The sequence below is a fragment of the Rana temporaria genome, chromosome 13, assembly GCF_905171775.1.
Source record: "Rana temporaria chromosome 13, aRanTem1.1, whole genome shotgun sequence".
Taxonomy (NCBI): domain Eukaryota; kingdom Metazoa; phylum Chordata; class Amphibia; order Anura; family Ranidae; genus Rana; species Rana temporaria.
In genome coordinates, this window is record NC_053501.1 from 37,143,288 (window position 1) to 37,159,194 (window position 15,907).

The following is a 15,907-nucleotide window of genomic DNA, read 5'->3' on the forward strand; positions in this document are numbered from 1 at the left end:
TCCTTAAGTGGTTAAGAACACTTAAAGAATACGTTTAGAGTTAAAATGTAAAGAATACTGACCCTAGGATTAATCCTTCCAATCGCCATGTACTATGGAGTCAGTGGAAGCAATCTGATGGCCCAAAGTACTTCCATCTGAAAATCAACAGTCAGATATACAAGCACTCCCATCTGTTGTAGCAGCCAGGAGTGTGCATACAATCCCTCGCTGCTGCCAATGTATGACATACGTTGATGGTAGTACAAGGGTTAGATGGAAATCTTTTATACTTATAAATCAAGGAGGAGGAGAAACCGCACTCGGAGAAAGTGCAGCAACTGCAAATCAATAGATATAAATTGTACATCATACGAATCAAAAAGTACAGCGCTAATCAAATCAACATTAACACAAATCATGATATGCATTCGGGGGGGGGTTTATTATTTGATCCCCTGCAGATATTGTAAGTTTGCCCACTTACAAAAGAAATGAAGGGTCTACAATTGTTATCATATGTGCATTTTAAATGATAGAGAGAGAAAATCAACCAACAACTCAGAAAAAACACATGATGCAAACGTTCTAAATTGAGTTACAGTTCAGTGAGTAAAATAACATTTGTATCATGTGTTTCTTATGGACTTTTAGTTGATATTCTATCTATATCATTTAAAATACATATATGATAACAATTATAGACTCTTCATTCCTTTGTAAGTGGCCCGGAAGCAGCCCGAGCCCCGCAACTGGCTTTTGTCTGCTAAGCGCTTATATGTTTTAACATTGTAAGTAATTTGGTGTATTTAAAAAAACAAAATGTAGTCGTGGTATGTGGCTCTTTTGACGCTCTCCTTGCCTTATGGCTGAGTAAAAGATGAGGCTTCCATGAAGGCAAAATCAGACCCAGAGGTGCACATTATCCCAGGCGGGGACCATACAGATACACAAGCAAAGTTTTACTCCATTGGCTTTGGTAAGCGTATTTTAATGAATATAAGGTGGCGGATCTCCGTGGTGTTACAATCTGATGAAGATTTCGTTTATCACTTTGGGATTGTCACATGCAGAAACAGGTACCGTATTTATCGGCGTATACCGCGCACTTTTTTGCCCTGAAAATCAGGGCAAAATCGTGGGTGCGCGGTATACGCTGATACCCGGCTTTCCCGCGCCGAGTTTGAATACTGCGCCGACATATACCGAGCTCAGTACACTCGTGTATTGTCGGGCAGGCTCGGGTCCTCTCGCGCTGACGTCCTGGACATACAGGACATCAGCGCGAGAGTTGCCGAGCCTGCCCGACAATACACGAGTGTACTGCGCTCTGTATATGTCGGCGCAGTATTCAAACTCGGTGCGGAAAACGAGCGGGAAGGACGCCGGACCCGACGAAGAGGACACCCGAAGCTGCAGACGGACGCCAGACCCGACGAAGAGGACACCCGAAGCTGCAGACGGACGCCAGACCCGACGAGGCCGCCGATGGACGCCATGCAAGACACCAAAACTAAGTACAAAAAAACATTTTTCCACAGGAATTCGGGGCAACTTTAGGGGTGCGCGCTATACGCGGGAGCGCGCTATACCCCGATAAATACGGTATCTATTTGGACTTACGGTATGTATATCATGATTTGTTTTACCTGCTTATTATTTGATTAGTGCTGTATGTTTTGATTACATTTTTTTAAACTTGCTCACAATTAAAGTAATAAAGACATAAGGGGTCAATGCTTCATCTACTTTATATAAAATATATATTTTACCCTATTGTCTGCTTGGTGAAACAGTTATTGTGACAGTAATTGAGGGGAAGTTCAATTGAGGGGAAAAACAGTAAAAGCTCAACAGGGATTCTAATGTTTCAAACACCATATAAAACAGGGCTCGACAATATTCAGGCGCCCGGTCACAATTGCCACAAGAAATTGGGACCTGGCGCCCGCCGGAAATTGAGGCCGCGGCTTTGCGGCCTACAAGGCCGCGGACTCAATTACCGGCCCTCGCGGGCCCGCCGCGATCGCACGGCGGGCGAGGTGGGGGCGAACGGAGGCACAGGATCCTGTGTCTCCGTGCGCCCCCACATCGTGCGGCGGGCCCACGACGGCCGGTAATTGAGGCTGCGGCTTTGCAGACTTGTGAAGGCCCAAGCTTACGTCTGTGACCTCGCGCTATCTGGTGGTGGCTGTTGGCATTACAAGTAAAACAGCAGTTCTAATGTGTTTTCTTCACTGTTTTCACGGCCATCTTCTTCCCTCTAATTAGAACCCCCAAACATATATATATTTTTTATTCTAACACCCTAGAGCAGGCATATGCAATTAGCGGACCTCCAGGTGTTGCAAAACTACAAGTCCCATCATGCCTCTGCCTCTTGGTGTCATGCTTGAGGCTGTCAGAGTCTTGCTATGCCTCATGGGACTTGTAGTTCTGCAACAGCTGGAGGTCCGCTAATTGCATATCCCTGCCCTAGAGAATAAAATGGCGATCGTTGCAAGCGCACTTTTTTTGGGAAAAAATACACTTTTTTTAATTAAAAAATAAGACAACAGTAAAGTTATCCCAATTTTTTTTCATATTGTGAAAGATAATGTTACGCCGAGTAAATTGATAACCAACATGTCACGCTTTAAAATTGCCTCCGCTCGTAGGATAGGCGATGTTTAAGAAATTCTACAGGTTGCACGTTTTGAGTTACAGAGGAGGTCTATGGCTAGAATTATTGCTCTCGCTCTAAAGATCGCGGCGATACCTCACATGTGTGGTTTGAATACCGTTTACATATGCGGGCGCTTGGCGGGACGGGCGCGTTTTCTGACTCCTAACTTTTTTAGCTGGCTCCTAGATTCCAAGCAAATTTGTCAAACCCTGATATAAAACAAAGTAAAATTTTGACTGGATGTAAAATTTGGGCTTTAAATAAGGCAATTTAAATAATTGAATTAGAGAAACAAAAATCACATTCCATAAGCCATTCATATATAAAATTTCTTGAGGTTCACAGACTTTGTTACAACTGTACGCGTATGCGTCATGTTATTATTAAACAGATTTCATCATCTTCTGTTCCGAGCTGAGGTTTGGCATGTACAGCTAGCTTTTCGATAATCATGCCAGTGAAGCTGTGCAGTGCAGCCCCTCCTCAGCCTAATATAGTTTATCATAAGATAGTGATGTAATCACAGTGCGACATAAACTTTCTGTGCAGGTAGGTGAGCTTTTGCATACATTTGTTACCTATCAGTTAAATTCTGGCTCCTCAATCAACAAATTTCAAATGCAGAATTCCAAAGCCAAAAACTAGAGTAATCCCAATGTATTAAGTCCAAATCACAAAAGAACTATATAACAAAGTAACTGGCTGAACAGCTTTTTTTTTTTTTTTAGTGCAAAATTTTTAAAAATTGTTTCAATATTTGGAAGATTGCTTTCTTGGGAAATGTTACAGAGCGTTGATATATTCTCGACTAAAAGAAACCATTTCTTCTTACAGGGCACAGGCTCCAATATTGATTTCCACACAATCATTTGAGTGATCAAAGTTCTTCCCCTATTAAAAGGAAATCAAACAGCTAGGAAACACAGTTGCAGAGATTCGTTCTCTGTACATGTCAGACTTTAACTTGCCAAGGTAAAAAGTTAAAAAGGAGAGGTAAATCTTTCAATCCACCTCCCGTTAACGATGACCAGTGTATGCCTTAAACCACGAGGTGACTGAAGCGGCAGCAGAGGAGATCATACCTCCGGCGCTACTGCTGGCTATAGGTTGAGACATCATTGTACTCTGACTGTCCAACATCTCCAGAGGCTGGGAGGGGATATCGCAGAACTTGGGGCTTGGCAGGTTCTCCCAGTCCGTTCCCAGATCTGTCTCTTCATCGGTTATGTGTTCATCTCCACTCTCATCACTTTCGCCGGCTCCGCTTGGATCTACAAATTCCATAGAGTCTTCCAGATCTGCACTAATTTCAAATGGCCCGGACCTAATGAGGAACACATTGTAAATAAAATAAAATAAAAATAATATCTGTTATTACATAAGACCTGACAACTTGTTCCAGGAAGTCAGTGGGGTCTGTATACAGCCAGACAACTGATATTTTTAGGAGATCAGCAATGACAGCCTACATGTTTCCCTTAAGAAGGTTAATTTTTAGACAGCTTTCTAAAATAATGCAACATTGTGTGTGTATTTATATATATATATATATATATATATATATATATATATACACATACACATACACATACACACACACAGTACAGACCAAAAGTTTGGACACACCTTCTCATTCAAAGAGTTTTCTTTATTTTCATGACTATGAAAATTGTAGATTCACACTGAAGGCATCAAAACTATGAATAAACACATGTGGAATTATACATAACAAAAAAGTGTGAAACAACTAAAAATATATTTCATATTCTCGGTTCTTCAAAGTAGCCACCTTTTGCAGCAGACACATCTCTAGAACTGGTAAGAGGAGACTGTGTGAATCAGGCCTTCATAGTAGAATATCTGCTAGGAAACCACTGCTAAAGAAAGGCAACAAGCAGAAGAGACTTGTTTGGGGTAAAGAACACAAGGGATGGACATTAGACCAGTGGAAATCTGTGCTTTGGTCTGATGAGTCCAAACTTGAGATCTTTGGTTCCAACCCCCGTGTCTTTGTGCGACGCAGAAAAGGTGAACGGATGGACTCTACATGCCTGGTTCCCACCGTGAAGCATGGAGGAGGAGGTGTGATGGTGTGGGGGTGCTTTGCTGGTCACACTGTTGGGGATTTATTCAAAATTGAAGGCATACTGAACCAGCATGGCTACCACAGCATCTTGCAGCGGCATGCTATTCCATCCGGTTTGCGTTTAGTTGGACCATCATTTATTGTTCAACAGGACAATGACCCCAAACACACCTCCAGCCTGTGTAAGGGCTATTTGACCAAGAAGGAGAGTGATGGGGTGCTGCGCCAGGTGACTACCTCTTGAAGCTCATCAAGAGAATGCCAAGAGTGTGCCAAGCAGTAATCAAAAAAAAAAGGTGGCTACTTTGAAGAACCTAGAAAATGAAATATATTTTCTGTTGTTTCACATTTTTTTGTTATGTATAATTCCACATGTGTTCATTCATAGTTTTGATGCCTTCAGTGTGAATCTACAATTTTCATAGTCATGAAAATAAAGAAAACTCTTTGAATGAGAAGGTGTGTCCAAACTTTTGGTCTGTACTGTGTATATATATCTAAAAAAACCATTATAATACACACACATAGGTCAGAAAATGTAAAAGTTTATTTTATTTTTTTTGATTTACACATTAGTCAAGTGATACTTCATAGTTAAAGCCCCTTTATAGTAGAACACCAGGCAGATAAAAAGGACACATAGGCACTGTATTCATTAATAAACTATTAAAGGTATATTGCTGCATGCACACAGCATGTGCAAAAAGTGACTGTTGTCAGACTGTACTCTGCACCAATCAATAGCCAGCACCACCTGATAACTGCTCATCCTTGTAGTTACATGTACATGGAGCATCTGACCAACACTGAATGCAAACCTTGTGTACTTCTGCAGAGTCTCTGGTGGCAGCTGAAGTCCATTTATATGTTGCCATAGCACAGCGTGCTGCTGTATTTAGCCGCCTCTAAATGCAGAAACTATTCCCCCCCCCCCCCCTCACCCTGGCTGCCCTAGTTAATGGGACCTAAATGTATTTTCCCACATATAAGCAGTGTAAGTATCCAAATGTGATGTAGTATCATTCAATCCTGTGTCCAGGTTTTGCTAGACAGCTGCAACCTGGCTGAGTACACAGGAGTGCAGGGTCCATATATACTCAGGTGTGAGGATAGCTCACGGCTCCAAGTAATGAGACAGATCCCAGTGGGATAGACGGAAGGTCTCATCGAGGGGTCAGAGGGCCCAGCCAGAAGCCAACAAAGGATCTCAGTTCCAGGAGTCAGGAGAACCCCCAATTCATAAGCCAGAGGTGGGCCGTGCAGCAGTGTGCCGTGACAAAAAGCTAGAGAGCCAAATATTCTAGGAGAACTAGACATTACAGGCAGAGAGACTGGTAACAGATACAGCATGGCATGGTACTGCAGTTGAAGCTGAGTGAGCTTACGAGCCAGGTGGCATGGCATTTTCCAGCGTTCATATTCTGCTATAGCTGGAGAAGATGCCCTGCATGGTAAAACTTACAGTGGACTGTTTTGCTTTCTGCCGTTTTAATAAAAGTGGGCTACTAATCCCTTAAAAATAGTTCCTCTCTACCATGGACTCACTCTATAAAACAAATCAGGGAGAACACTCCATAAACTGTGAATTACTAATATGTCCTTAATTAGTGCACAGTGATTAGCAGGATTCCATGCAGGGAAAAAATCACTCTCTTCAATCTGAATGCTAATCCAGCCCTCCACCGCTGTGATCAGATGATACAGGCACTCACAGACAGGGATTGCATGAAAGAAAAGAGAAAAAACCTCATTGCGCAATATTCGATGACAGATCAAAAAATGCACTCGGATTCGATCGCAGGCTCCTCCCTACGCGTTACGTCACAGGCACGCGACTTACTCATGGGTTCCTACATCTTGTAGGAACCCATGAGTAAGTCGCGTGCCTGTGACGTAACGCGTAGGGAGGAGCCTGCGATCGGATCGAGCTGAGGAAACAGCATACTGAGTGGCGTTTTCATGCTTTACTGAAAGCGGGGATTCGTGAGTGCATATGTCAATGCTCTGATTACATTTTTTGATCTGTCATCGAATATTGCGCAATGAGGTTTTTTCTCTTTTCTTTCATGCAATCCCTGTCTGTGAGTGCCTGTATCATCTGATCACAGCGGTGGAGGACTGGATTAGCATTCAGACTGAAGAGAGTGATTTTTTCCCTGCATGGAATCCTGCTAATCACTGTGCACTAATTAAGGACATATTAGTAATTCACAGTTTATGGAGTGTTCTCCCTGATTAGTTTTCTTTGTACGTTTTATCACCTTTTAAGGTAATATTAGCGCATCTATATTTTATATGTTTCACTGTTTGGATTTGGTATCACTCAAGATAGCAGCTATATTATTTGTTTTTTTATTTAGGTGCACGTGGAATTGATTATTTAATTAGCGATGTAGTATATTTTTCACATTACTCTATAAAACAAATCTACCACGAGAGCCAACCACCCCATGTCACAACACATACACACTCATTCCAGTTCAGACTGTTTTGTTCTGAACCTACGACTGCCTCGTTCTCAGAAGCAACCATTTTCAAAATGTGAAAAAGAAAAACCTTTAGTCTCACCTTCCCAGGTTTTCACTATTGGGACTGACCAAGTACATGAGGTTCCTGAGTGTATGTAGTGGGTGCAGGAGGTCCAAGTCCACATGCTACAAAGAGATATGGAGTCAAATCAGTGAACAATAGTAAAACATATTACACACACAAACAGCGGTGCAAGTTTCAAATGACATCCCGACACAGTCCAAAATATAGTCCTATCTGCCCATGAAAGTCCCCTGAGGAAGTGGGCTAATAACCTGGGCATGAATGTGAATACAAGCAGGAGGTAGGGGAAACAGATTTGAATCAAACTACTTTTTTGGTCAACTTTGCTAATTTGGTTTTACCTTTTAAAACATTATAAAAAAAAAAAATCCTAATTTCCTATACAAGTGTTTACAACCAGTGCCTCTGAGGCAATTGAAGAACTAACCATACTAGCAAATTTCAGCATCTCCTGCTTGCTTGTTAGTGGCCTGTGTGTGACTGACTAAGCCAGAAGAAACCCTCTCAGTGGGGTTAGAGAAAGGAGAAAGTGTCCTCCTCTACCACCCACACTGCAGCCTGTGACAAGGGGAAGGGGAAGTTTCCTCCTCTATGACCCACTCTGCAGCCTGTATGAGGGTAGGGGCGAGTGACTCTGCAGCCTGTATGAGGGTATGGGGGAGTGACTCTGCAGCCTGTATGAGGGTAGGGCGAGTGACTCTGCAGCCTGTATGAGGGTAGGGGCGAGTGACTCTGCAGCCTGTATGAGGGTAGGGGCGAGTGACTCTGCAGCCTGTATGAGGGTAGGGGCGAGTGACTCTGCAGCCTGTATGAGGGTAGGGGCGAGTGACTCTGCAGCCTGTATGAGGGTAGGGGCGAGTGACTCTGCAGCCTGTATGAGGGTAGGGGCGAGTGACTCTGCAGCCTGTATGAGGGTAGGGGCGAGTGACTCTGCAGCCTGTATGAGGGTAGGGGCGAGTGACTCTGCAGCCTGTATGAGGGTAGGGGCGAGTGACTCTGCAGCCTGTATGAGGGTAGGGGCGAGTGACTCTGCAGCCTGTATGAGGGTAGGGGCGAGTGACTCTGCAGCCTGTATGAGGGTAGGGGCGAGTGACTCTGCAGCCTGTATGAGGGTAGGGGCGAGTGACTCTGCAGCCTGTATGAGGGTAGGGGCGAGTGACTCTGCAGCCTGTATGAGGGTAGGGGCGAGTGACTCTGCAGCCTGTATGAGGGTAGGGGCGAGTGACTCTGCAGCCTGTATGAGGGTAGGGGCGAGTGACTCTGCAGCCTGTATGAGGGTAGGGGCGAGTGACTCTGCAGCCTGTATGAGGGTAGGGGCGAGTGACTCTGCAGCCTGTATGAGGGTAGGGGCGAGTGACTCTGCAGCCTGTATGAGGGTAGGGGCGAGTGACTCTGCAGCCTGTATGAGGGTAGGGGCGAGTGACTCTGCAGCCTGTATGAGGGTAGGGGCGAGTGACTCTGCAGCCTGTATGAGGGGTAGGGGCGAGTGACTCTGCAGCCTGTATGAGGGTAGGGGCGAGTGACTCTGCAGCCTGTATGAGGGTAGGGGCGAGTGACTCTGCAGCCCGTATGAGGGTAGGGGCGAGTGACTCTGCAGCCCGTATGAGGGTAGGAGGAGTGACTCTGCAGCCCGTATGAGGGTAGGGGGAGTGACTCTGCAGCCCGTATGAGGGTAGGGGGAGTGACTCTGCAGCCCGTATGAGGGTAGGGGGAGTGACTCTGCAGCCCGTATGAGGGTAGGGGGAGTGACTCTGCAGCCCGTATGAGGGTAGGGGGGTGTGACTCTACAGCCCGTATGAGGGTAGGGGGGTGTGACTCTACAGCCTGTATGAGGGTAGGGCGAGTGTTCATTTCTGTAACCCACAAAAATATGTAAATGTGCAAAACACACTCTACAGTCCCTGTATCAGCGAGCAACTCATTTTCTTTTAAAATGTTGGTACCCAAAGGATTAATCACCTCTGAAGTGGTGCATACCCTTTATTTACCTCATTAGAACAAGGCAAGAGCATCAGCTAATTAAAGTGGAGTTCCACCCATTTTTTTTTATGTTTGTCTGTGCTGCATGCCCTAATCTCATAGTGTTCAGAATGGACAATTTTTATTTATTTTTTTGCTTGTAAATACCTTTATGTTGTAGTCTTTCATTACTTCCTCCTCCTTATTAGCCTAGGCTATTAAGTCACAAGGCTATTCGCAAGGGTTTCTGGGATAGGCATTATGTATCCCAGTAGTCCTTGCAAATAGCCTATTTGCATAGAGAAGGGGCAGCAACTTCCTCTATGATACACAATAGGGTTGTCTGACAGCTAAAAAGGTTATAACACGGATACATACCTGAGAAAAACATAGATATAAGATGTTGGAATTCAGTTTGTTCACTGCCCGGTTAAACTTCCATCTGCTCAAATTTTCTCCACAAAACTCACTAAAAATTGAACACACATATATGACGTACTCAGTCAATTAGAGAAACACTACGAGGGCTAGAATAAAAAAAATAGCAAAGCGAACAATTACAGATATTAATAAAACTACATTCTGATGTAAATCAATACCCGTTAAAAAAAAAAGTACACATTTTGCAGCAATTAGAAGACAAAAAACAGATGAAATAAATATCATCCCATTCGCTTTTAGTGCAGGGGTTCTTAACATTTTATGTCTATAGACCACCCCAACAGAGTTCCCAAAATATCCCAGATCTTGTCCGCCAGACTGCCAAAACCATCACCACCAGTCCTCATATTGTATATAAACATAGCAATAGCTTGGTCATACTTTACATATGGATAGCTTGGTACTGAACAACTAGGGGAAGATTACAATCCATGCCATCTTTGTATTGCCGTGTCCTTGATGACATCATAGGAAGTGACTCAAAGAACTCAAAACAGAGCCCTGAATAGCAAGACAGATGACAGGGGCGCTAATCCTTTCCCACTCCATCCAAAAAAAAAAAAAAACTCTTTTGGCTGAACCCAAGTTTAAAATGAGACCCAAGTAGAAATCTTGTAGCTCAGTTATCAATTTGAAAACTAGGCTTACTATGCCCATCCCCCCCCCATCAAGAGTAACACAGAAGAGGCTTCTCAATAGGGATTAAAGAACAACTTCACTATAAAGGACAATTCTCCAGTGGTGTGGAGTAGTTTATTGGTGAGAAACTTCACCTTATTTTCCATATGAAAAGTTCTACTGTCTGTCCAAAGAATAGGTAAAACGTATCCGCAATTTGCTTGAATAGCAAAATATACCCACCTCTGTGAAAACTGAAGTCTAGTTAGTAATAATTTTGGATACAGCACAAAAGACCTAGGCCCAGATTCTCAAAGGAGATACGACAGCGTATCTCCAGATACGCCGTCGTATCTCGGAGTCTGAGCTGTCGTATCTTGGCGCCCGATTCTTAGAATCAGTTACGCATAGATTTGTATTAGATCCGACCGGCGTAAGTCCGTCGGATCTTAACTGCATATTTACGCTGGCCGCTAGGGACGTGTACGCCGATTTACGTCTAGAAATATGTAAATCAGCTAGATACGCGAATTCACAAACGTACGCCCGGCCGACGCAGTACAGATACGCCGTTTATGTTAGGCTTTTCCCGGCGTAAAGTTACCCCAGCTATATGTACATGCGGCATACCAATGTTAAGTATGGACGTCGTTCGCGAATAGGGCTGGGTGTCATTTACGTTCACGTCGAAAGCATTGGCTTCTTGCGGGTTAATTTGGAGCATGCGCACTGGAATACTTTCACGGACGGCGCATGCGCCGTTCGTAAAAAGCTTCATTTACGTGGGGTCACATAAAATTTACATAACACACGCCCACATCTATCACATTTGAATTAGGCGGGCTTACGCCGGCCTATTTACGCTACGCCGCCGCAACTTTCTTTTGAGAATACGGCACTTGCCTGTAAAAGTTGCGGAGGCGTAACCTAAATAGGATACGTTACGCCTGCACAAAGATACGCACATCCACGTGAATCCGGGCCATAATCTACGTCTATAAAGCGTATCTTTTGTCCTGCTTTCTGTAGAAATATTCGCTCCGCTAACACGGAATACTCCCCCACAGTGGTGATCTTCCACCAGCACTGGGGAGGTTTAGATCAGCCGTTGCAAAGCATCTGCGCTGCTCGCCTTCCCCTTCATCATTTCTCGCCCATTCACAGATCTCATAGTATTCTTTCCGATTGTTCTGTGAATGGAGGGCGGCGTATAAACGTCAGTAACTTTCTCCTCCAATCACAGATCACTTTGCATTCTGGGAAAAATTCTGTGAATGGACCAGAGAGGAGGAAGGGCAGCGCAATTGGTGCTGATGCTTAGCATGTAAAGAATTAGCGTCTCCTTCTGTAAATGGATACCGTTCATCATCATGTTCTGAATCCTCCAAGTGCTAACCAGGGTACCAGGAAATCTCTCTCATCGCAAGGCTGCAGACTGCATTTAAAAAGGAGGAGATTTTGAAGGTGGTCTTAGAACTCCGGGAGCACCCACTTTCTGAAGTGCTATCCATACTTGCCTATTATACAGCTTTCTGGGAAGGTTGACGTTTAATATGTGTGACAGAGTGTTGACCAGTTGGGTTGCATAGCATAAGGCAGCACTGATTGTGTATGCAGGATTATTGTGCTCCATCTCTGGGAAAGAAAAAAAAAAAAGTCATCTTCTATATACAACACAAGAACTGCAAACAAGCAAGCAATTAGTTGCTGCTTATTCCACCCAGAACACGTTTCACTGAGGCTAAACTAAAGCCTTATACACGCACACGATTGGCTGTCCATCGGACAAATCCTTTGGGCAAAGGGTGTTGGCCGTGAACTTGTTCTGCATACAGACGGCAGAACATTTTCAGCCAACATTCACGAAACATGTTTTTTCTGCTCTTTAGCGCCACCCTTTGGGCAACTTCTGTTAATGTTGCCTTATGGTTAGCATTGGTTTGGAGTATGCGTGTTTGTACATTGGATTTTATGCTGAAATTCCGACAACAATTGTCCGATAGAGCGTACAACCGGTCAGATTATCCGACAAAAACCCTGCCATCACACAATTGTTGTCGGAAAATCCGATCGTGTGTACGGGCCTTTAGGGTCCTTTCACACGTGCGGACCGTTTTTAAGATCAGTTTTTTATCATCAGTTGATCCGTTTTTTCATCCGTTTTTTTTTTTTGTTAGAACTTTATTTTTATTACATATTTTAAAGAAAAACAGATGTTAGCGGATCGGATGTTAAAACGGATCGTCCGCTAACATCCGTTTTTCGTCCGTTCCGTTTTTTTGACGGAAGAAAAATAGGGTTTTCTTCCGTTCAAAAAAACAGAGCTTAACGGAGACGGATGTTAACGGACGTTAGCGGATGCTCATCCGCTAACGTACGCCATCCCATTGGAAAGCATTGCAGTCCGTAAACGGACGTATGAAAAAACGGACGAACGGTCCGCACGTGTGAAAGGATCCTTAGTCTGTAAACATGTCCTCACCGAATATAAGGAGAACATATATGGCCAGGACCTACCTTCCTGCTCAGATATGCTGGGCACAATGGCAGTTCTCTCGTCAAATGTTCTGTACAAACTATTTTGTTGGTGCAAAAGAAGTGTGAAAAAAAGTATAGCAAGGTCTGAAGAAAGGAGTAGTGCATGTAACACCATGGTCCATATTTATACAGTCCAAGCTCCTGGGTCAATGACAAGATAAGGATGCCAGTAACAACAGGTCTAGCTAGCAGGGTGGCCATGTACAAAAAATGCCAGAGCCAGTCATTAAATAGCATGTAAAAGAATAAAGTTTACCTTTGTGAAAATTTTCTACCCATGTTTAGACGGTCTAACATGTTCAGCATCTGCCACTCTTAGTACAATACAATGCTGTTCTTCTAATTACTTGGATATGGATATAATAAAGCTGGCTTTAAGAGTTGGGTCACCCCTTCATGTTTATACACAAAGCTAAGAAAGTTTTCTATGACAACAGAAACCCAATAAAAAGGATGTGATGTATGATGCCTGCAGGAGATGTGGAGACACATTTTGAAGTGATAGGTAAAACCATTCCCACCGAAGTTGAATAGAGCAAGAGAGGGTAATAAGGAGGAGGAGGAAGAGGAGGAGGAGGAGGAGAAGAAAGTAAAAGGAAGAAGTTGCATTTTTTTTTTTTTTGTAATAAACATTGTTCAGTGCAGGGTTTAAGTCACATTCTATACCTAGATGCACTCATACTAAAAACACACTATGCAAGCCAATGATATAGACATGAAAATCATGCAACAGAGTAAAGGGCATATAATTACCAGGTCCCTGTGCACTCCTCTTCTCCTCTACCCAGTTGTAATAAGCAGAATAATCCCCATTGTTGGGTAGGGTGATCCAAGGTCCAGCAATGCTAATGCTGGTATCTCCATTGTGATCATCACACACCCATCTGCCAGAAAGGTAGGTGGTCCTCCTAGCTTCTGCCAGCTTGCTCACAGTGCTAGAGGTCATTGCATTGTCATTCTCAAATGACACGTCTGCAGGATCCCTAGGAATAGAGATGGACAAAATTACTGTGCTACATATGGACATTGTAAATTGCTCTTGGTGGAATTTAATAACAATGGCAACCCTTGAAACCAATCAGTGGACTGATATACATTAGTGCACATATTTGCTGCCCCTTCTTACAAGCCACTAAGCCCCAGTTCACAAGGCCATGACTTGTCATGGGACAAAGTTGCACCCCATTAACAGCAATGGAACAGTTCTAATCGGTGCGACTCAGAAAAATTTTCCTGCACTACTTTAGGGTGACTTCAACACAACTTCATTGACTTCTGTTAAAGTGGTTATAAAGGCAGAAGGTTTTTTATCATAATCATTTTATCAGCTGTGGGGGCAGGAAGGGGGGGGGGGGGTCAGGGGTGCCAGCAAGCAGGCCTATCACATGGAAGAAACCATGGGCTGGATTCACAAAGAGTTACGCCGGCTTATCAGTAGATACGCCGACGTAACTCGGAATCTAAGCCCGTCGTAAGTTTAAGTGTATGCTCAAACTGAGATACACTTAAACCTAGCTAAGATACGACGGCCTGCGCCGTCGTATCTTAGGGTGCAATTTTTCCGCTGGCCGCTAGGTGGTGCTTCCGTTGATTTCGGCGTAGAATATGTAAACTAGATACGCCGATTCACGAACGTACGCTTGCCCGTCGCAGTAAAGATACGCCGCGTAAGGATAAAGCTGTCCCCTAGGTGGCGTAGCCAATGTTAAGTATGGCCGTCGTTCCCGCGTCGAAATTTGAAAATTTTACGTCGTTTGCGTAAGTCGTCCGTGAATGGGGCTGGACGTAATTTACGTTCACGTCGAAACCAATGACGTCCTTGCGGCGTACTTTGGAGAAATGCACACTGGGATATGTACATGGACGGCGCATGCGCCGTTCGTAAAAAACGTCAATCACGTCGGGTCACCAATCATTTACATAAAACATGCCCCCTCATCCTCATTTGAATTAGGCGCGCTTACGCCGGCCCCATTTATGCTACGCCGCCGTAACTTAGGAGGCAAGTAAGTGCTTTGTGAATACAGCACTTGCCTCTCTGACTTACGGCGGCATAGCGTAAATACGGTACGCTATGCTGCCTCAAAGATGCGCCGATCTACGTGAATCCAGCCCCATATGTTTAAATATACAGCAAACACAATTATTGATGTCGAGCTGCAGCGATCGCTCTTGGGTGTCAATCCTGTATACAGATCAGAAGATATTTGCATGAGAGTGTGAAGAGTCAATAAGCTACATCCTGTGATGGACTAATACTACATTTTGGCAAACATTTCCCTTGCATCCTCTTTTGAACAAACTATTTGACAGCTGGTGGGGGGGGGGGGGGGTGAAAGCTCACCTCTAACATTGACAATTTTTTCCTTAAATTTTTGTAGCGGTTCTCTCACTTGGGGCAACCTGTACATGCAGTACAAGTATAAAAAAATGCTTACATGTTATAGCTTTATCTTATCTCATTAACCATGACACTTCATGTCATTATGGGTTCAGCAGGTAAGAGGTAAAAGCCTCGGAGGTTTTTGCCATCCGTGTCCATTTTGAGGGACTTGCCCTCATTCACCATCAGGACAGAAAGGGAAATCTCTCCAATAGGTAAACTATTTTTTTTTTTAGAAGAGTAAGCAAGGGTTAGTTGTCTTTGTTGCTGGCCGTGTCTCCATATCCTGGTATATTAAAAGCGGTCACTGCTCTCAGAGCTTCAATGTTTACCCGGCCCGATTCACCCGGCCTTCCTTCCGGGTTTGAGAACTCCGAATAAATGCATGGTGAAGCTGCGAATAAATCTCACGCATATGCACAGGCGTTACAGCCACGGCACAGCACTCGGAATGGATGGCACACTCGAGTGCGCCATCCATTCAGAGCGCAATGTGCCGGTGATGACACTGGCTGCAAAACATGCAGATATCTCCTAAACGGTGCACATTGAGGAGATATTCATTTTACCTACAGATACGCTTTATTATAGGCTTTCCTTTATGTAAAAGTGACAAAGTGGAGTTTACTACCACTTTAACCGGTTAACGCCTGCCGCATGTACGTCCACAGAATGGAACGTACAG

The 15,907-nt window shown here is 44.0% G+C and overlaps 1 protein-coding gene across 1 annotated transcript in view; it reads right to left on the bottom strand.

Annotated features, from left to right (window-relative positions):
• Positions 1-2,881: 2,881 nt before the first annotated feature.
• Positions 2,882-15,907, bottom strand: part of ATG14 (autophagy related 14) — a 47,316-nt gene continuing 34,290 nt past the window's right edge. The window contains exons 6-10 of the mRNA XM_040333585.1: positions 13,593-13,822; positions 11,819-11,936; positions 9,621-9,711; positions 7,299-7,384; positions 2,882-3,968 (exon numbers count right to left, since the gene is read on the bottom strand). Coding sequence (XP_040189519.1) covers positions 3,662-3,968; positions 7,299-7,384; positions 9,621-9,711; positions 11,819-11,936; positions 13,593-13,822 — 832 coding nt within the window. The 3' untranslated portion in view covers positions 2,882-3,661. The remainder of the gene's footprint in view (positions 3,969-7,298; positions 7,385-9,620; positions 9,712-11,818; positions 11,937-13,592; positions 13,823-15,907) is intronic.